Here is a 22,958-nt window from a genome sequence, read left to right as displayed (position 1 = left end):
AACAACGTTCTAGGTTCAGATTCTTTTTTTTCCTTAGTTTTTTTTCTCTTTTAAATTTGAGCTGTACTTCTGGGGTGGAAAGGGTACTATCTGAGCTTTATTGTGCCTGGGGCTGCAGACCTTGGCTCTTGACCTTACTTCACAGACATTGCCTTGAGGCCCATAGGAGACCCTTGTGTCTGGTGCTGTGCTGAGGGGATGGGGTGGGGGGTGGCTGAGAATGCTGGAGGCCCCATGGATCTGGCACCTTCTCTGGTGCTAAGCTGAGGTCCTAGTGGTAGTGTCTGGCATGTGCTAACACTGGTGAGGTTTTTCTGTATTTCTCCTGGAGTTCTGGCCTCTGGAGCATGCCTGTCTATCCTGGACTATACCAAAGTACATGGTGGTTCTCAAAGCTGGACTCTACTTGTCACCCTGACTATGCTGGAGCACATGTTGACATTTACCTGCTCCATTGCACTGAGGTTTATGTTTGCTGAGGTGGAGCTTGCTGATAGATTAGATTGTTGGGATGCTTCCTCTTCTGGACTGCAGTCCCCTCTTATTCAAGTAAGCCAGACTTTTCCTGCCAGTTTTCCAAGTTTCTTGGGCTCAAAGATTGTTACCCCCATCTTTTTTTTTTAACCGTTTCTGGTGTTTCAGGATTTGTTTGGGGACACAATTTCATGAGTGTTTGAAGGCGAATCTGGGAGAGCTAAGGCAATTTACTGTTTACTCTGCCATCTTGGCTGCCAGAAGTCCTGAAATATTAGTTTTTGAAATTTATTGGGAAGGAAACTTCATGGATTCTGCTAATTGTTCTTTCTCATTGTGAACAGTAGACTACAAGGTCTTTATGTGACAGGTGTCTCTAGGCAAAATTCTGCACTAATTCTTATGGTAATGGAATGGAATAATGGTCCAGATAATTTCAAGGGCAGTATTTTTGACTTTTCAAAAGATCTATGTCAGCTTGCTTTGCATTTTAAGGAGAAAAACAAGCTTAGAAATCTGTTATAAAATAGGGGAGATGGTTTGTGAAAGGAATCAAGAACCAACTGGCCACAATCTATTTTAGAAAGTCAAGATTTTAAATGCAGGAGAGCAGAATTTTTCTTTTGCTTTTTAAATAGTTTTGTTTAAACAAAGGTTGTTGTTTTTCCCCCAGCTAGGTCCCATGGTAATTTCATTTAATTTTGTCTTCAAGTAGGTAAAAAAATCCACTTAGCCACTAAGTTAAAAACTTCTGTTAACCTTATAAAGAAAAAATACCCTATATATTTCATCTTGTTTTTCTCTTCAAACACGTTTTTCAGTATTTTGTTTTATTACCTATAATTTCTGATAGAATCAAATGATTGGGAATTTCACTAGGAAAAAAGTTATTCCATAATCAGCTTTAGATAACTGAGTATATATTTTAAATAATCATCCCTTTGGAGTGGATTGGGTTGAGCTGTTAATAGAAACGTAGCATTTTGTTACCTCCTTGATTTAAATATTTGCCTCACAGCACTTAGACAAATTATGATACTAAGGATGGAGTTGGATATTAATCACTGGTCTCCTTGAATTACCACTGTATGTTTTTAGTAACTCCCCCACCACAACCACTCTATTCAAACACATATTGCCCAGGAAATACTTGCATGTTCAAAGTTCATGACAGGTGCTGAAACTTCTTCCTTACTCCATAATTTCAAATCAGGAGCAGAGATTTAAAGATTGACTCAAAATAGTATTTGTCTCCTCCCCACACCTACCATTAGTCAGTGGCTACCAAAATCTACCAGAAGAAAAGCAGTCTAGCCTTAGTACAATACTTAAAAGTTTCTGGTCTTAGAATGTTTCCATTTATTTACTCCTTATTCCTAATTATTTTTGTACTTAACATAAAGCATCCTTATTAAAATATTTTGAAGCAGTGCTGTGTTTCCCTCATCTTGGTTTGTGAATTGCTTTTTCACGGTTAAAAAAATTCATTTTAATTGAAAATTTTGTGTGTATATATTTTTATTTCAAGCTGTCTTTTGGGGAGATATTGCCTTAGATGATGAAGACTTAAGAATCTTTCCAATTGATAGGACAATTGACCTTACAGAGAACTCATTTGAAAAGCTTGGACATATCACAGGTATGATATTTATAGAATGTGCTTCTTCATGTGGATTACTTTCTTTTCTTTGAAATAATATTTAATATAAAATGGCTTAAAATTACTCTGTGGAACATTAATTTTGTAAATATTTATTCCTCATTTTAACTCAAGACAAATAAATACACTGTGAAGTTTATCTTCTATTCCTAAGGTTCACTTTGGATTTTCAGGTGCAAATTATGCTAAATACCATTATATTGGCTTTTGCTAAAGGAAAAAAGAAAGTATAAATATGATTTCCTTGACAATTGTCAGATGAGCTCTTTTTTTTAAAGACATTGCTTCTGCTAGGACTTTGTTATTACATACAATGAAATAGAGTAAAATCACTCTATCTCTTTAAAATATAAATTTCACACAATTTGATTGTCTTTGATATATTTCTGCTTCTAATTTTGTTTTGGTGAGTGGTGCCAAAGAATATAAGGTTAAGAAAAATGTAGGCTAGACTGGAGATCTACTTTTAAGTAGCAGCAGCTGGTGTATTTCCTTGACTTGTTTGCTTCCTCTTTTCTCCACTATATCCCTTATTCTTCCTTTTGTGCTTCTGTAATTATTCTTAAGTGACTTGTCAAACAAAAGTACTCTGGATTTGGGAAATTTCTATATCTGAATTGAAATTTCTTTTTGTTTAGTTGACTTTTGAAAATAGGAAAGAATGAATTTTAGGCTTTTATAAATGGGAATAATTACTTCTAAAACATGTCATGCAATGTCAACATAAAAAAGTATAGAAATCTATCTATATTTGGAGAGACAGCTATCAATATCTACTCAGAGAGACAAATTTTTTATAAGTCTATGTCACCAAACAATGGAGGGATAGGGAAAGGAGAGGAATAGTTGAAAACATTTAATGCATTAAATTTAATTTATTTTTCAAGTTAAAATGTTCATCCTTCCCTCAAATATGTTGGTAGAACTTCCCACTGGGTAGTCCTTATTATATTTAATTACTATTAGAGTTACTGTGTCTGAAGTTATCAGGAGGATAGCTAAAACTTATATTTGTATCCTAAACCCTGTCTTTATTTTTTACCTTTTTTGTTATATTCTTTTAAATTACTAGGGACCACTGCTAATTTGTTCATTTTCCTATTTTCATACATTTCCATGTGGTTTTTTTGTAATTTCATTTGTAATTAGATTGTGAGATAGTACTAGCACCAAGAGTAAGGGCACTTGTCCTTTAGAAAGATCAATAGAGTATGAAAATTAAAACTATTTTTCTTAGGTTTAAATACTTAAAATTAAAACTTGTACAGATTTGTCTCTTCTATAAATCTTTTTTTCACTCCTCACTTGGATTTCAGAGATTTAAAAGTTTTAAAATTATACTACTTGATTTCTGTCTTTTTAAAAAAGATTCTCAGTTTATCCTTGTTACTGATGATTTTTTAAAAATTTTCTCTTCTATTTGTTTATTAAAATGCACGTCCTTATTAGCCAAAAGTTCATCTACTTAATTTTCTTTAGTTGGTTGATTAGTATCTACCTAGAGTAATAGGCATTAATAATTTAATTTATAAACTTTTATTAATTTAAACCTAATTTTCATGTATTATCAACTAGGAGGTTTAGCTAACTCCAGGGCTATGACAATTATTTTTAAAAATTTCTTCTAACATCATAATCATCTCTAACATTTTTTAAAATTCTAGAGATATTTCAGCTGTAGTTCTTAAAATAAATTTTTAATTTAATTTTTAATTTTAAAAAATTTTTTATTTAATATTTAATTTTTAATTTCATTTGTCTTTTTGCTCACCTTACCGGGTACCATCCTGCTTAGTTTCCCCTCATTTTTATATTCTTAATTTATTATGGAAAAATTTTACAGTAGTATGCCATTAATACTGGTTGAAGTTTATCCTTAAGAGTAAATGAATAACACATTGAAAAATATACTCCCAATCTGCCTGGTAATGAATATATTTAAGTATTATTTCATTCTTCTAAAATGTAAAATGCTAGAAATTTCAAAAAAAAAAATTCTGTAGAGGTAAAAAAGCTGTGTGCAAATGTAATCCAAATGATTTACTACATATTTATTCAGTGAGCAAGCCCTCTAACTTACTTGCCTTATAAAGATCTACTTTACCATTCCTTTAAGTTAGGTAAGCAATAGATGTTCATGAGAAAAGTCAATCCCACCCCTTCCCCCCAAAAAGAAACCTGACAAATAAATACATTCAAGGAAAAAACCAAACAAACCATACCTCCTTATTCCATTTTATAATCAAAGTTCTTTAATTGCTTTGACCAGATCAGATTCATGTCCCATAGATAGTATTTACCATAAAAATTTACTTGTAATTATTCCATGATCTTTAGTGATTTTAAAAAATGTTTTTGCTATGATTATTGGGATGAAAATGAAGATTAGTGGGGGCAAAGAAGTCAGAGTGGAGAGTCATAGCACTTGCGTTCAAGTTTTGAGTCTATCACTTAATGTCTTTGTGATCTTGTGCGAATCAACTAGTCAGTAAAATTTTTAAGTGCCTATTGTGTGCCAATAACTGTGGTAATAATGGGGGGAGTATAAACAGAGGCACAAGAAGTTCCTGACCTAAAGGAGCTTAACTTCTAATTCACTCATGATCTAAGTCAATCAACTTCTCTTGGCCTCAGTCCCCCCTAGTTCTAAATATACAGTACCGAATTGTGAGGCATTGTAGGGTAGGAGCTAGAGTGCTAGACTACAGGGAAGTCTAGGGTCCAAATTCTTCCTCTGCTTTTGACCCTCTGGAATGAACACAGCAAATCATTTCACCTTGATGAGCATCAAGTAACTCTAAAAGTATAAATTATAGACCAATGGCTTGTAGTATGTATTCATGGAGGTATAGTTGTACTCAATATAATCAAATTTATGTTTTAAAAAGAAATTTAGAGATGAAAAAAGTAGTGTAAGAATTTCAAAAAGAGAAACCAATCAGGAGTGTGATTCCCGGGGATCTAGGTTCTAAACCTGGCAAAAATTCAACCTACCATGTGGCAGGATCTGTGACATTCTTTAAGTTATTCATTCTTGTTGAGCTTCAGTTTACTCATTAGTAAGATAAAAGGACTAGATTTCATAATCTCTTACATTCTTTCCAATTTTAAAAAATCTATAAATTACATTCTGTCATTATGCATTTGGCTGATCTCATTATATATGAATTATCCTAAAGCATAATTATATTTCCATTTGAATTTTTACCCATTTAACTCATTTCCCCCAATTTCTTTATTATTGGAATTGCACAGGAATGCTTTAGGGTCAAATTTTAAAGTGTTGCGTAGGTTAATATTTTAAGCTAAAACAACTTATGGCTTTAAGAGTTTTCAAAAAAAGTCTATTGTTAGAACTTTTGAAACTGTATAGTAAATATGATGGAGCAATTCCCCCCACTCGCTTTAATATCTTGAATTACACTTGCTTCTTTACAGTATGAAAATGTAGATACTGTTTTTCTGCATTTAACAGTGGAATATGTTATCTGTAAGTCCTTATTAGCACCAAATGTCAAGGCCACAGTGAAGAAAAATCTTTCAGATAGTAATAAGATGATGTAATTGTTACAACTTTTCAGAGAATATCAAAGTCATATTGACTTGCTTTCTGGACTGTTTAGCTACCATATTGTTTTAAATTTCCTCCAAAGGTTCTTGAATATAGACTGTGTGTGTGTGTGTGTGTGTGTGCATGCGTGTGTATACACATATACATATATGAACACAAATGCGCATGTGTGTATATATATATATGTATTCTCTAGTCATATATTTTTTAAGCTACATTAAAAGTACATAATGATTTCTATTAAGGCATCTAGTCATCTAGTTTTTCTAAAATCATGTTATACAGTAAATCTAACTTGAATTATTCTCTCTGTCTTATTTAAAGGTGGCCTGGGAGACCATGGTGTGTCAGAGAAAAGAGGGATTCTGTATCAGCTCATAGACAAGATAAGAAGATTTGGCTCCGGTATTTTCAGTGTTTAAAGTATCAATATGGTTTACATGGTGTACAGTAAACATTTTAACTCTAGCAGTCTTGTTCCCTAAAGAAATTTATTTACATGATGTTATATCCTAACAGGAGAAGTAATAAGAGTGGCATTTTGCTTGTGTCTATTATCAGGTGGATCTTGTGACATAGAAACAGTAAAATTTAGAGAACCTAAAATTTGGTTGTTTATTTTCAGCCTCCCATCATTAAAACTGTGTTAGATGTTCATTATGTTACTGCTCATCATTATTAAGCTATTTGTGTTAGCCTAGTGTGCTTACATTAGGCACAGAAATATGTCTAGTTTTCCATTAGGTGAATGCAAATAATAATTAATTTTGAAAATGGGGTGACATTGTGTTGCATCTTATGGTACATTTATGAAGCAGATTCCAAGGAAAGACCACAAATTCCCATTTCAAAGAATTGTAAACAATTAATTGAAAAGTTCTATTGAAAAGTAGAAACACTAAATGGTTCTAATTTCTCTGAATATGGTGTCCCTTTTGTACTGACTTATCTAAGAAGAGATAGATGATTTGTGTTATAAAATATCCACCTACCTTTCAAAGACTGCCAAATAATGTACTTTTTTAATGCAACACAAATTGGGTATTTATATCAATATGTGATGCTAAATTGTGGGATGATTTCAGGATTCTGAAATGGACAGTGAATCTACTAGTGAAATTTACCCCAGTGATGTGGTATAGAGTAAGATATGGATAGTTTACTATAGTCCGGAGAAATTCCCAAAAATCTTACTTTAGTTTTAAATGGTCGATGTATTTATCCATCATTTATTCACTTTCCATTTATATATGACACTATGCTCTATCCTAAGTAATAAGAACAGAGAAAGCCCATGGCCTTTTGTAGAATTTGATAGTTTAATTTAGGACAAAAACAAACAAGAAAATCTTAAGACATAGACATAATAAATAAACTTGGTACTCAGTGTTTGTTGATGTTGATGTTCTGTGCTGATTAAATGAGATATGGTAATTACATAAAGTACTTTGCAAACATAGAAGTACTATAGATATATATTGTTATTTTGACAAATCATGATGGACAGATAAGATGAAAAAGAAAAAAAAGAAAAAAGTTCCTGCAAACTACAGCTTTAAGTGCAAAAAGAATTTCTTAATTTGAAAATTGCCAGAAACATACCAGAAAGTTAAGAGATATTTTTAAAGCATCTAATATATACTAGATACTATGCTAAGCACCATGGATACAATGAAAAGTTTTTTAAAAATCCCTGTTCTTAAGGAACTCATATTCTAGTGGGGAGAGACAACATGCAAACAATTGTTTATGCAGGATAAATTGGAAGAAATGAATAGAGGTAAGGCACTGTAATGCCAATGTGACATTCATAGCACCTATGGTAGCTATGAATCTGCCAGCATAATTCTGAATCACAAAATATAACAGACTCTTCACATGGAAGACAGAACCAAAACATTGTATTTAAACACCAGAAAGCCTAATTCCAACACCAGAAAGCTAAATCCCTCATAGTAACAAAGAAATTTTTCTTGTCAATCCATTCTGACTTTGAATCTGCTAGCTATTTACTCCTCTACATCATTTAACTGTGAAATCTTATCTAGCACCTCCAAAAGAGAGTGCCCTATTTCTCCAATTAGTAGAGTCATAATTAGGTGCTTATAAGCAGGAGGAGCTGTCTTCACTATGACAATTCTACGAGAAACTGCTAAGGGTTAGCATGGCTAATGTGATAAGCCTCAGTGTCTCTCATCTGCACTCTTGTCTTCATAACCTTCTCCTTTAACTTTTTCATACAGTCCCTAAGTGAATATCTGGGTCTATCTCCACTAGGCCACATAGAGTTAATAGGATACTGCCTATTGCATCCATTCACAGCTAAAGCTAACAGATTAATTGCATGGTTACCTCCTTGCATATAGTAATCCTTAAAAGTTTGCTGTACAAAAGGATTCTGACTAATACCTATAAATTTCAAGCAATCTACATTATCTGTCAATACTCCTCTGGCCCCTTCATTGCTGATTCTCACTATCCAAGACACTAATAATTCTCCCACCCTTTGGGTGAAATGACTCAAAACATCTGTGACCTCCTGCTTAGTAAAATCCTTAATTACTAAACACTGTATGGCCTCCCTGGTTCTCTTGCTTTCTTGTTAGTATTGGGTGAGCATCTGCACTTGTAAAAGCTTCCTCATCTAACTTTATTTCATTTTCCTCCCACACATTCTCCTGGAAATTGTTGGGGCCCCAACTAGGCCCAGCCTGTGCAAGGACTGCATGCACATTCCTTTTGTTAGTTTTTCACTTCCTCTTAGCTAAATGAACAGTAGCTTATTCTTCTACCACCTGAAATATCCCAGCTTGCTCTTCTAAAGGAGAACCCAAATACTGTGACACAGAAAGTTTCCCATGCAAACCAGCTAACTCCCTTTCTATCTGGTCTTTCTCTCCCAGCAATTTGTCTCTACTTTTACATATGAGGTGATAACTTTTTAGCAAGGCCTCCCGCCCCTACACACCCCTGCCAGTTCTTTCCTGGGTTCTATTGGTATTCCTTGCAAATATCTTTTCAAATCTCTAAGGTCTCCCTTTTATAGTCCCAATTCCCAGTTTTCACAGAGCCCTGGGCTTTTAGCCCATTCTCTTGTTTGGAGGAATAAGGTAAATCATCCCATCATGGGATATCCATTTCTCACTCTAAAGCCCTTCTGCCTCCAAATAGAGGTCTGATATTTCACAATCTCATCCTCATTGCCAAATGTAGCACCAATGTGATATTCACAGTGCCTATGGTGGCTATGAATATGATGGCGTAATTCTGATTCACAAAATAAAACAAACTCTCCACATGGAAGGCAGACCATTTATTTAAACACTGGAAAGTTGAATTCCAACATCAGAAAGACAAATCTATCACAACAGCAAAGAAATCTATACACAATAACAATGCAGGGGGCACCACCAAACCTTACCCTTGCTAGGGCCTTCCCACAAATGAACACTAACAGTGTGCTGCCTGCTTCCTGTCTCTCCCTAAGCTCTAAATGCTGTGACTAACTTCCTCTCAGCTCTGCTCAGCCCTTCCTGATCCACCTTTTCCTGATCCAACTTTTCCTGCTCCACTCAGTTGGCATGCTCCTCCCACAGCAGACTCATGTAACTCAGGCTTCCATGTAATTCCAGCAGATCACATGGGCCTATTAATGGATGCAAAAGGTCTTCCTATTGTGCAAAAACTGCATTAACAATACAGGCCCTCAAATTAAAAGGAAATGTTGTAGAAAGTGGGATTTTAGATGGCACTTGAGGGAAGCCAAGAGGCAGAGATGAAGAGGAAGAACATTTCATGTTTAGGAGACAGCCAGGTACAAATGCCTGAAGTATCTTGTTCAAACAAGTATAGTCTTTAGGATTGCATTCAAGAAAAATGCTACATATACTTCCCTTCAAACCCTAGGGAAGTATAATATCTGTACCCCTGGATGAGACCAGTGAGCTAATTCTAATGTAGATCTTTGACCCAAATGGTAGGTAGACCTTGTCTTTTTAGCTTTGTTTTTGAAATATGTAGATTAGTATTAAAATAAGTATTATTTTATATCCTGTAAACCAATGATTATGTCAGCAAAGAATACTTTTATTCTAATTTGATAATATTCATGGTTGGTTTTGCTGTTTTCAGTTCTGTGAAGTTTGTGAAGCATTTTTGAGTGCCTCCTCTTTGTGCCTCTATACCAGGCACTATTCTAGATCCTAGGGAAAACACACTTTGCTGTTAAGATGAGCAGTTTTGAACATAGCAATTTGATTTTGTTGAATAACTAGCTTATTAGTCTCGTCTTAATTAAGTCCATATTAATTATCTGGTGCTGCATTTTTAATAATTAGCAGGAGGAAACAATGGACTTGCTATATTATAGTATGAACCAGCTGAGTGATACAGGGGTTAGAGTGCTGGACCTAGAGTCAAGAGGACCTAAAGGCAAAAATATTTTAACTTCAAGAATATTTGTAAAAATATGGAACTATGGCATTTAGACCTTTTTTCTTAAGGAGCTAAAAGAATCCCTGATGAAGTACTTCTGTTTCATAGAATATCTTAAATGTCACTACAGGCTTAGAAGAAAGCAACACAACCATGGGAAAAGCAACTGTAAAATTCTCAGGACAAAATGAGAAAAACCGGGTTCCCAGGGCTGCTACATCAAGAACTGAAAGAATATGGCCTGGGGGTGTCATTCCATACCTTATAGGAGGCAATTTTACTGGTAAGAATTTTTCTGTTTGTGTGTTTTGGTCAAAGAAAGACATATAATAAAATAATACCTTACTTATTAAACAAGCAAATGAATTTTTGCAATAATAATAGTAATAATGATGATGAAGGAAAAGAAAAGAATATCTACCAAGTCAGATTATTCTATTTTGCTGGGCCAGAATTACATTTAAAAATATTTTTAATTCTCTAATGTTCTTCTCATTTTTAAATCTGTGCTTCCCATATGCCACTAAATTTGTCTACTGACAGATTATTTCTGATAACCTACTTGAATAATTTATATGTCAGTTATAGCACCTTTATACATACTTGTAAAAATAAAGGGCTTTATTATTCAGGATATTATGTGTGGAAATCCACGATTCAATACCCAAATGACTCTGCAGTCTTATCATTGGCTTCTACTGGAACTTATTCATGCTCTCTTATTCTTGTCCATAAATTTTCCATAAAGATCCTCTATTCAATGTCCTGGAGATTTTCTTTTGTTTGTTTTAATTGCTCCTTAAGGAATAATATCTTTGCTTGAACATTTTCATGCCTTTTGCCAGCTTAGAAATTTAGAGTGAGATTTCTTTATTCTTAAAGATTTATAATAATAACTTATTCATGGTTGAGAGTGGTGACATTGCTCTAAAGACTTATACAGTCTTTATGTACAACAGTTATTGCTTAGTAAACCAGTCTTGGTCTAGGGAAAACCAAGTGATTGAGACACCTTTTTTGTCTCCCTAACATGTGTTGTTTATTGATGCCATGCCATTCTTTCAGGCAGCCAGCGAGCCATGTTCAAGCAGGCAATGAGGCACTGGGAGAAACACACATGTGTAACTTTCATAGAGAGAAGTGATGAAGAAAGTTATATCGTATTTACTTATAGACCTTGTGGGTGAGTTGAAACAAGAGATGATTTACTTAACCTTAGCTCCAAGAGAAATTTTAATTTTGAACATCTTTGAAAAAAAATGAGTTCCTTAAGCTTTTTGTATATAGTAACTCGTTTTTGTTGTTATCTCTATTTGTATCTTTTGCCTATGGGAATCTTATTATTTTTGTAGAGGAAAGAAGTTTAGCATCTTTGAATCTTTAGTGAGAAAGGAATTACCAATCATATACTCCACCCCTCTCATTTTCACAAGAGGAAATTGAAGCTTTATGTGAATATGGCTTACTCAGGATTACCTTGTGAATTAGTGGCAGAAAAAGGACTATCTCCATTTCCTGGCTCCTACAGAGTAAACTGCCTCTATATTCTAGATATGAACCACAGCAAATGTTTGTTAAGTGATGGCTATGCCAGAGTCTCTAGGCTATGCAAGGCACTGTGAATACAAATACAAAGATGGCATTTCCGCTTTAAGATGCCTTTTTCTAACAATGTAGACAAACAAGTAAATATATAAGTATATACCAAATAAACAGAAAGAGAATACATGCAAATAAATACAAAGTAGTTAAATAATATATACCAAATAACTATAAAAATAATGAGTAAAATTAAATAGACAAATACAGAATTGTTTGAGAAGAGAACACTAGCAAATGAGTTGTCCTAGAAGTGTTAATGCTACATATATTTCTCTTCTCCTTGTCCCAATATAAGCATGAATAATACATGTTAAGATCATGTTACTATGTTTAAGGATGCTATTTTAGAACAAAGTACTTGAAGGTATATGTTTATTTATTTTTAATAGTACTATTTAATAGTAATTTTTTTCAATTACATATAAAGACAATTTTTAACATTAATTTTTTTTGTAAGATTGAATTCCAAATTTTTCTTTCTCCTTTCTTCCCTTCCCTATTCTCTAAGAGGACAAACAATTTGATATAGATTACATATGTGCAATCATGTAAAACATATTTCCATATTAGCCATGTTGTAAAGGAAGAAACTGAACAAAAGGAAAAACAGAACTACCAAAAAAATTGAAAATAATATTCTTTAATCTGCATTCAGACTGCATCAGTTCTTTTGCTAGATGTACATAGCATTTTTCATCATGAATCTTTTGAAATTGTCTAGGATCGTTGTGTTGCTGAGAAGGGCTAAGTTGATCGTTGTACAATGTTGTTGTTACTGTGTAAGATGTTTGCATTTAAATCGATGTTAACCCCTCTAAAATAATCATTAAATAGAATTTATGCCCACGTTTATGTCTCTGATTGAATTATGAATAGATGTCATCAGGGATTATAGGATCATAGTTTATGGAAGAGACTTTTGAACTCTGGTCCTCTGATATATGATCTTAACTACTGCCATGCATAGAGTGTTAGGCCTGCAGTGAGGAAGACCTGAGTTCAAATGTGGCCTCAGAAACTTACTGTGTGACCTTGGGCAAAACACATAAACTCTATCTGCCTCAGTTTCTTCAACTGTAAAATGATAATGTTAACAACACCTTCGTTGCAGGGTTATTGCATCAATCAAATGAAATGATACTTGTAAACTGCTTTGCATGGTGCCCTGCACATAGTAGGTGGTTAATAAATGCTTAGTTCCTTCCCTTCCTTCTATTCCATTCTTCCAAGTCCAATTCTCTTTCTACTGTACCACATTGCCATTCATATTATAGAAGAGATTCTTAGAAGAGGTTGGACTAGATGATTTCTAAATTGCCTTTTTCATCTAAGATTCTGTGATTCCTCTTTTGGAATTGCCTTTACTTCCTCCAACACATTGCTTTTGCATACCATCTGTGTGTGCAGACTTTGCTCTACTAGAGGGCATTTAGTTTTCCAAATCACCAGAAATTCTTTGGACTTTCAATATGGGAAATACTATTCCTGTTCCCAAACAGCGTGTGATAATAAATCATTATAAGTCTCTTCCCCATTGAATAGTTCATAAAATGGTTCTTCAGATAATTCCAAAAATCCTTTGAAAAAAAGGAAAATCATTAGAATTAGTTTTAATCTGACAATGTGACTACTTTGAAGGGGACAGTACTAAATGGAAATTATTCTGTGTTGGAAAAAATTAAAGTAGCCATACCATGTGAAAAATTCTTGAAACACAGAATTTTAGAGAGAAAGGGAAACAGATAGTAGCAAGCCCAACTCCCTCATATTCTGGATGAGAAGACTGAAATCGAGTTTTTGTTGTTCATTTCAGTCATATCTAACTCTTCATGACTTCATTTGGTAGTTTTGTTTTGTTTTGAACAAAGGTACTGGAGTGCTTTGACATTTTCTTCTCCAGATCATTTTACAGATGAGGAAATTGAGACAAACAGCATTAAGTGACTTACCCAGGGTCACAGAGCTGGTAAGTGTCTGAAACTAGATTTGAGCTCAGGAAGATGAGTTTTCCTGACGTCAGACCTGGTGCTTCCTAACTGTCACTGGAAGCCATCTACCTATGCAAAATAACGAGTGCGAATTCTAGCCTTAACTGCCAGGGGTCCCTGAGTGATAATGATTTCCCTGGGATCTCCTGGACAGGATGTGTCAGAGCAGGGGTTCACTAGAGCCCAGGTCTTCCTAATTCTTAGGCAAGTTCTTCTATTCACTATAACTCCCACATGCAAATATCTAAGCACAAAATCACTGTATGTAAGCACAAACATATTGATGAGTTTACATATTCTCAGTTATTATGTTTACTTTTATTATGGCATAATGTAGCGCAGGAACCAATCAGAGGCAACGTATTTGCTTTGTAGAGGAAAGCATTCAGAAGACTCACTTATTAACATTGTCCTTTATAATTAATCACATTTTTAAATACAAGAGACTTTTCTGATTTTCATGTTACTTGTATCACATGTATACCAGTGGCAACAACCTCTACTGGAAGCTAATGTGTAGATGGTGCATGTTTCAGTTGTAAGAGCAACAGATTTAAGCCTTGCTCAGGGAACACAAATGCCTGCCTCTGAATATTTCATTGCTTCATTCAGCAGTTTTCCATCTAATAATTTAGCATTTGCTAGTTGGCTTGATAATTTTGATCTAGTTGCTAACTTTAATGTGAAATTAAAATCACTGAATTCATTAAATCTTTTATTTAAAAACACATGCTGTGCTGGAATTGGGAGATACAAAACCAAAAGTGCCACAGTTTCTGTCCTCAAGGGGTTTACTTGAATCCTGTCTAGAAAGTTAGTGTCTTCTAGTTCATGCTTTAAAATTATAGCCTTTTTCCTTTTAGTTTCCTCCCTTGAATGCCTTGTATTAGTGAAAATTCAGCATTAGCCCAATGATCTAGGCTGGGTGGCTAAATGTATTCATAGCTGCCCTATTCACAGTTATAATAAACAAACATTAATGTCTCCAGTCTTGTAAAAAGATGCAGTGTGAATTTGAATAATGCAATACCATCATGAGGTTCATTATTTGCACTAATGAGGACATAGCTGTAGCTCCTTTTTTGTTTTTCCACAATCTCTTACCTTTTCTCTCTCAACTGATTTTTTCACTCTGGTATTTGGATCTGAAAATTAGGGTACTGTATATTTCTATAGGTACTGTTCCTATTTCTTCTCCATATTTCTATCTGCAAATCAATTTAACAGGTACTGAGGAGGCAAAGAAAAATAAAGTATTTTCCCTCCTCCAGGAGTTTCCATTCTACTGAATGGGGAGGATATTACATGTATACAAATAAGTGGGATCCATGGTAAAGTGAAGAGAGAGGGGACTGATGTGGGAGACAGCATTATGAAACATATGTCATATCAACTGACCCTTGAAGACAGACTCTAGGAGATGGAGATCAGGAGGAAGTACATTCTACACCTGGGGGATGGTTTGAGTAAATGCAAAAAGGCAAAAGATGAATTACCACATTCAGAGAACAGATAGTAATTCATCTTGGCTGGAATATAGAGTTTATGAAAGGAATAACATGACTTGAAATTCAGCTAAAAGCTAGATTGTTAAGAACTTAAATACCAGTCAATCAGTCAAAAAGCATTTATTAAATACCTGCTATCTTCTAGGCACTGTGCTAAAGTGTTAGGGAACAAAGTTTACCATCTGATAGAGGAGACAACATAAAAACAATTATGCACAAACAAGATATATACTGGATAAATTGGAGATAACCACCAGAAGGAAGGTACAGTACAAGTATTAAGTGGATCTAGAAAGACTTCTTTCTGAAGGTGTGATTTTAGTAGAAACTTGAAGGAAATGAGGAAGCAGAGAATTTCAGACATGAAGAACAACCCTTGAAAAAGCCTAATTAATAGAGGAATTGTCTTTTGTGAGGAACAGCAAGGAGATCAGTGTCAAACAGTTTGTGGAGGTTTATAGGGTATAAGAAGACAGAAAAGGCAGAAAGGTTGTGAAGGACTTTTAGATGCCAAAGAGAAGATTTTGTATTTCATCTTGGAAGTGATAAGGAACTTCTAAAATTTATTGAACATGCTGTGATCAGACCTGCACTTTAAGAAGATTAATTTGATAACTGAGTGGAGGAAAGACTACAGAGGGGAGAAAAATGAGACAGGCAGACCAGCCAGTAATAGTCTATGTATGATTTGATGAGATCTTGTACCACAATGGTAGTGATAGTGTTAGGAGAGAGAGATGTTACAAAGATGGAACTGATGAGACTTACTAACAGATTGGATATGGGATAGGGGTGAGAGATAGTAAAGAATCAAAGATAATATTTAGCTTGTGAGTCTGAGTGACTGTGAGAATGGTGGTGCCCTGACCAGTAATGGTGTGAGAAGCTTGTATTTCATCTTTGAGTCAGTGGGAAGCTATCTAAGGTTTTAAGTAGATGAAGGACATGGTCATATGACCATGGGCTAGATTATTTCTATAGCTCTGTGTCAGAGGTTCTGGAGAGGATAAAGGCAGGAAATAGGGAAATCAATTAGGAAATTAGTGAAGTGGCAGTTAGGGCAAGATGTTAGTAGGTAAATGCTGACGTCTTGGTTATAGCTTCACAATAGAATAAGCTCTATGGTCAATGGCCCTGCTCAGAAGGACCAGAGTGAAAGAGAAGGAACGTGCTTATAATGTGAGCTATACCTGTTAACCAGTGTGTGTTTGAAATGCATCAATCTGTAGTTTTCCCTGTTGTGACTAGCCAGTAACAGGACTGACGCCAGACTGAAGAATATTTTCTTTTAAGAAGGCAGAAAGGCCGAAGGAAGAAACAGTTTTCAGACAACAAATATGGTACCCAAATAGGAAAATTTTCTAAAACTCTGTGATATGGAGTAAGCAATGAAATTGTAATTTTAAACATAAAGTTGATTTTAACGATTTTCCTAGCCCCCACTTCTTGAACCAAGTTATTGATTTGTCTATTTATTGATTTATTATTTTTGAAGCAAATCCAAGCTGCAGAGAAGTGTTTTAATATAATAGATAGAGCAATTGGTCTCACAGGGTGGGATATATCATACTTCCCCAGGTGGGTTGTGAAAATTTGGATATTATGTTATTACACACAGAAAAAAAATTGTAATGATTTTAACTTAAGTTTTACTTATCCAGCACATATAGCATGGTAAGTATAGTAGTCACAAAATAAGTTAAACTTGACTGTTTCATCTTCACAGTAACCTTAATGCACATTAGACCTTGAATTCACAAAGAACTCAACAAGAATGCCCACCTGTTGAAGGAAGCTATGTATGTGGAAGTCTCTTGACTCATACAGTGTTGCCAACTTAAGCATTCAGTGTGTTCTTCAGTGTAAAATTGACATGAGCAAAAAGCAAAAAAAGAAACAAAATATTGAAAACAACTGAAAACTCCTGAGATATTGAGCCAGTTACAGATCAGGAAAATCTGGTTTCAAATATCTCCTGGGAGCTTTGAGATCCTGGTCAAATCGATTAACCATTAGGTGTATCTCCTCTCTTAAGAATGTAAATGACAAAATGCTTGCCAATCTCTATTAGTTTAAGGAATTTCTTTATTTGAAGTTGCCTACACAGATGAAATTAGAAGTCAAGTTTGTGGAACAATGACAAGCACCACTGCAAAACTGAGTTTCTGATAGACCCAGAAAATATACCAGTGCTAGAAGCAATCCTTTTCCTTTACATATCAAATATAAGTAATGCTTTATGGTTAAGTCAATACAAACATTTCTCAGTTTTATTAAGTGCTCCACCTGCTCTTTCATATGAAGTCCTTTTTGCTGGGAGTTAAAAGTGTATAAATGGTTATGATTTGCCCCAAACCAATGAAGGATATTACCTCATTACTTTAATTTCCCTTTGCAAGTTATTCTTCAATGCCTGTGATATATAGAAAAGAAAAAATATAATCTTAGATAATTTGAACAGTTTTGTTCTTTTAAAATGTGCATTTTAGGTATGTATTATAGGTGCAAGAGAGCTAGACCAACAGGTGTACTGGAGCCAGCTCAAATTGACTTATGAGAGCTGACTGTTAAATTTTCAGAGTGAGCATTTGCATCTCAGAAATCAACAAACACTGAAAATAAGAGAGAGGGAGAGGGAGAGAGAGAGAGAGACTCATTTTAATTTTCAAAGAAAATGTAACTAAAATATATAATTTTTCAAAATAAATAAATAAAAATAAAATAAAAACATAATTCAAAAATATAAAAATATAATAAAAATTAAAAAATATATTTACATATGCATATATAACCTGTACAAAGAATGCAAATTATGTATTATTAACATGTATTTAGCATAAATTTTAATGTATTAATTGGAAGTTTAGAATAATAAAAAACAACAACCCTGAGAGACTAGTTTATATTCTTAAATACCTTAAAACTTAGATGGGCCATGAAAACACGCACACACACACACACACACACACACAAGATAATTTGAGAAAAAGTTATAGAGATCCTTAATATTTATTGTAGTAAATACTGAGTACAGGATACTTTCCAGGAAGATGAAAAGATTAGAAAGAGGTTAAAACTGGTCTGGCAGCTTAGCATAAAACCTTTAATTTGGACTGGGACAACTGCTGTGTAACTCACTTGGGAATTAAATTGAAATACTTGGGAAAATATAGCATGACTTTAGGTTACTTAACTCAAATAGTTATGTTTTTTCATTTTGGGCCTGTTAAATAATGTGATATTTTTATGATTTTCCTGTAAATAGTGAAATGAATTTTGGAGCTTTATAATTCATTTCTGGGGAAATGATCCCTTTTACAGGCAGCAAGATAATACAATGGATAGATAGTTGGCAAGACCTGAGTTGAAATCTGGCTTCAGACACTGTGTGACCTTGAACAAGTCACTTACCTTCTGTCTGCTTTTGTCTCCTCAATTGTAAAATGGGGATAATAGCAGCACCTATCTCTCAGCATTGTTGTGAGGATCAAATGATATGTTTGTAAAACCCTTTGCATAGTATCTGTCATATAATAAGTATTCAATAAATGTTTGTTTCCTCCCTCCCTTCCTTCCTTCCTTCCTTCCTTCCTTCCTTCCTTCCTTCCTTCCTTCCTTCCTTCCTTCCTCCCTTCCTTCCTTCCTTCCTTCCTCCCTACCTTCCTTCCTTCCTCCCTTCCTTCCTTCCTTCCTCCCTTCCTTCCTTTTCCTATTGTTATGACATTCTGAAAGATGGAGATTATTCCTGAACTACTTCCTCTAATCTTTCCTGGACTGTTTTGTGATATGTAAGATTGGAAGGTTGATGAAAATGCCTTACATTTTATAAATGAAAGATTGCTTTGTTGTTGTTGTTTTTTTTGTGAGCAAGAAAATCTGATTGACATTAGATTATTCACAAATGAGCTACTCTTCATGTAGTTTATCCATGACTTGCTTTTCCTTTTTCATTTTATTCCAGATGTTGTTCTTATGTGGGTCGAAGAGGCAATGGACCTCAGGCTATCTCTATTGGCAAGAATTGTGATAAATTTGGAATTGTTGTCCATGAATTGGGTCATGTGATAGGTTTCTGGCATGAACACACACGACCAGACCGAGATAAACATGTAACCATCATAAGAGAAAACATCCAGCCAGGTGAGGTGATAGACATGTAACATTTAAAAGTACCCTGAGCATGTTTACATTTCATTTTTTTCTTCGGTTTGTTCTGATTTTTTAATATGTTGATCTTTGGATATGTGTTAATTTAAACACATTGATTCATCTCAAGTAATGTTTGGTTTATTCATTCTCTTGTTTTTGAAAGGAAGTTTCATTCTTGATAACCACTTTCTTTGTTTTTCTACTATGCCTAATACAATGATTGGCATGTGGTAGATGTTTAGACAGTGTTTTTGACAGACTGTCTTTGTGTTATTGTAGTCACAGGGAAAGGCTCTCTGATATGCTCCTTTAGATTTGAGACTTGCTTATTGAATCTAAAAGATGTTATGTGTCTCACATGAAAATAAAGATTGTCTTTTGGTGAATAATTTTGAATTTTGTTTATTTTCTGAGAGGATAGCCTTTCTCCTTTAAACACTATTCATTGTCTATTTTCAACCTTGAATGCAGCTTTTTAAAAGTCTATTTTTGGTGAGATAACATTACAGCCAGTGTATTCAGTGTGTTAGATTACAGTCAATGTATACCCTCCACCCAATCCTTTTGTGCACACAAGAAGTTATTTGCATAGAAATGTGAGTCGGTGATTCAAACATTGAGTTTCTTGAGATATTTTGGCTTTATTATTTCTGAATATACTTACTTTCTGTATATCTTTTTTTCCTGAAATTGTTAAGTGGAAAGTATCACGTCCTGGGACTCTGGATAGCTCTGGGTGTTAGGTTCATAGGACTATAAATTAGAGCTGGAAGACCTTAGAGGCCATCATTTTATAGATAAGAAAGATTCTTTTCAGTTCAAAGTCAGCTTCTTTTGCCTGAGCCACAATCAGTCTATGCCTGTTTCTTCACATTTTTACTAAATTTAGCCCAGTTTTTCCACAAGGAAGAGCTCTAAAGACATGGGACAAATTAGAGATATTTCATTGAGTTTCTTGGAGGTATTGTTGCCTTAGCAGTATCTGCATTCACACCCAAGTGACCTAAGTTCTTTGGCTTCAGTATTCAATTTAGTTTTTTAGAAAAAGCTCCATTAGGGGAAATTTAAGGGTTTTTTTTATTAGTTAAGCTAACATCTTTGGAGGCCTCTTGTAAAAATAAAGATCTCAGAGCTAGAAGACCTGGATTCTAGCTCAGGCTCTTATACTTGAGTGATGAGACTTGGCAAGTCACTTAAACTGCCTCAGTTTCTTCATCTTTTAAATGAAGGCAATACATCTTGCATTGATAATAATAATAGTTAGCATCTTATAGTGCTTTATGGTTTGAACACTGCTTTACAGATATCACCTCATTTGATATCCTACCAGCCCTGTAGGACATGTGCTGTTCTTAGCCTTATATTACAGTTAAACAAATTGAGGCTCAAGGTCGCATAGCTATTGAGTATCTGAGACTGAATTTGAACCTAGATCTTGACTCCCAAGTACGTTGATTTATCTACTCTTCTGCTTTGCCTACTTGCCTCACAGGGCTCTTGTGGAGAAAGCACATGGTACAATGACAAATGTTTTATAAATGGAAAATATTTTAATGATAGGTAAATTACACTATTCTTTATGATAAAAATTTCTTATATCTGCTATCTCGTTTAATTCTTATAACAGACTTCTGAGGCAAGAAGTGGATTATTGTTTCCTTTTCAAAGTTAAGTAACTTGACCAAAATCACATAGTGAATCAGTATCTGAGCTGGGACAGTAATTTAAATTTCCTTGGTCTAAGACCAGTACTGTTTTTACCCTGTCGCAGCTATTACATATTATATTTTCAAGGACCAGATGAATTCTCATCTTCATTTTTCTCTCCTATCAGTTCAGTGTTTACATAGTTTGAAAGTGTACCAGACTTGTATTCAGGGAAGACCTAAGTTTAAGTCCTGGATGAGATACTTTAAAATGGTATAGACATATTTCACACCTTTTCACCTTCTTTTACTTATCTGTAAAATGGGCATTGGACTAAATTTTCTCTAAGCTCCTCTACCACTTTTAAATCCTGTGATACTAACAGTGGAGCATTCATCAGTCATTCAGTCCATAAGTATTTATTGAGCACCAATTGCTTCAGGCACTGTCACTGTGCTAGATGCCAGGGATAGGAAGACAAAAAAAAATCAGTCTGTGTCTTCAGGGAGATTTGATTCTATCACAGGAGACATGTACATATGAATATATGTACAACAGACACACAAAACTAATGTGAGGTAATTTTGGCAAAAGGCTCTAGCAGCTGGTAGGGAAAATGAGGAAAGGCTTTATGTAGAAGGTGTTTGGTACCCTAAGAAATGGGAACTTCCCTGCTTAATATAGCCTTGAGAAGTCTTGACATTCAAACAAGCCCAGAAAAATGCTATAATCAAGGGATCAATGGAGCTTTCGTTTAGTTAGGGGCAATCAAGGACTGAATATAGCTTTCGTTTAGTTGGGGCCCAAGTTAATTTTTTCATATTCTCAGGAGAGGAAAGTTTGTGTGAAAAAAAAAAAGCATTTCTAAAATGTCTTCCTTTTCACTAGTTTGAAAAATAATTGAAGTTGACCCACCAGAAAGCTTTTAAACTTGATAAGTAAGCCAAACTCTTTGCATAGTGCTTTGGAAAATTGTGAAAGAAATAACACTCCAAAATTACTCTTGTTCTTGTGAATGAGGAAGCCTGGACAAACATGGAAAATACATGAAAAATCAGTGTGAAAGAAGTAAGCGCTTGTGTATAGATGTACCTATGTATGAGTGTTAGGAAAAATTCTTAATTGTAGAGATTGTCTCTCTTTTTCTGAATCTTCTTTCAGACCAACTTTTGGACAAATATTCAATAATGCTGAAAGAGTAGAGATGAAGTGGGGTAATTGAGGTAACTGGAGCCATCAAGACTAGTTTGTTATAGTTAGGAAAGAATTTTTGAAGGAGAAGAACCTTCATATAGAACTTGACTCAGAACTGAGGCTTGAGGTCAGTTCAATTTCACATCCCATCACCTTTTCCCAAGTGTTAGAATACATTCCAAGCTGGTTGCTTTGCCTCTAGTTTTTGCCCTCTTCAACCCATCCTTCACGTGGTTGATAAAATGATCTTCCTAATGCACTTGAGGCAGGGAGTAAAAGTAGGAGACTATTATCAATGTGCTCCATGGGAGAGGTAATGAGGGCTAGAACTTAATAGGTGAAGTGTGTGTAGAAAATTATATATTTTGCTTCCCTCCACACACTGACAATGCACAGATTTGACTATGTCTTTTAGGATGTGCCCCTACGCAGAAACTTTGAATAAATTCCCATTGTCTATAGGATAAAATGCAAACTTATTAGTCTGGAAATTTAAGTCCCATATGTTTTAGTGCCTAATGACCTTTACAACCTTATTTCTCTCTCCTTCCATTCATGTTTTCCAGGATACAGCAAACTAGATGACTAGCTCACCCTGAATGTCATCCCATCACTCTTGACATTTAAAGCTTTTCACAGCCTATTTCCCACCTACATTTCTAGTCTTCTTATACTTCACTCTCCTCCACATACCCTCCAATCATTCTACATTGGTCTAGCTGCCGTTCTTT

The 22,958-nt window shown here is 34.6% G+C and overlaps 1 protein-coding gene across 4 annotated transcripts in view; it reads left to right on the top strand.

The window, feature by feature from the left end:
• Window positions 1-22,958, top strand: part of TLL1 (tolloid like 1) — a 410,556-nt gene that overhangs the window by 222,977 nt on the left and 164,621 nt on the right. For all 4 annotated transcript variants that reach the window (XR_011973863.1, XM_072639726.1, XM_072639725.1 and 1 more), the window contains exons 2-6: window positions 2,003-2,113; window positions 6,030-6,110; window positions 10,270-10,422; window positions 11,205-11,322; window positions 19,199-19,377. Coding sequence is in view for 3 of the 4 variants with exons in the window: in XM_072639726.1 (XP_072495827.1) it covers window positions 2,003-2,113; window positions 6,030-6,110; window positions 10,270-10,422; window positions 11,205-11,322; window positions 19,199-19,377 (642 nt within the window). In the remaining variant the exon portion in view is untranslated. The remainder of the gene's footprint in view (window positions 1-2,002; window positions 2,114-6,029; window positions 6,111-10,269; window positions 10,423-11,204; window positions 11,323-19,198; window positions 19,378-22,958) is intronic.

This window comes from Notamacropus eugenii, chromosome 2 (genome assembly GCF_028372415.1).
Source record: "Notamacropus eugenii isolate mMacEug1 chromosome 2, mMacEug1.pri_v2, whole genome shotgun sequence".
NCBI lineage: Eukaryota > Metazoa > Chordata > Mammalia > Diprotodontia > Macropodidae > Notamacropus > Notamacropus eugenii.
Note: the sequence above shows the minus strand (reverse complement) of the source record. Positions and strands in the feature narration are given on the sequence as shown.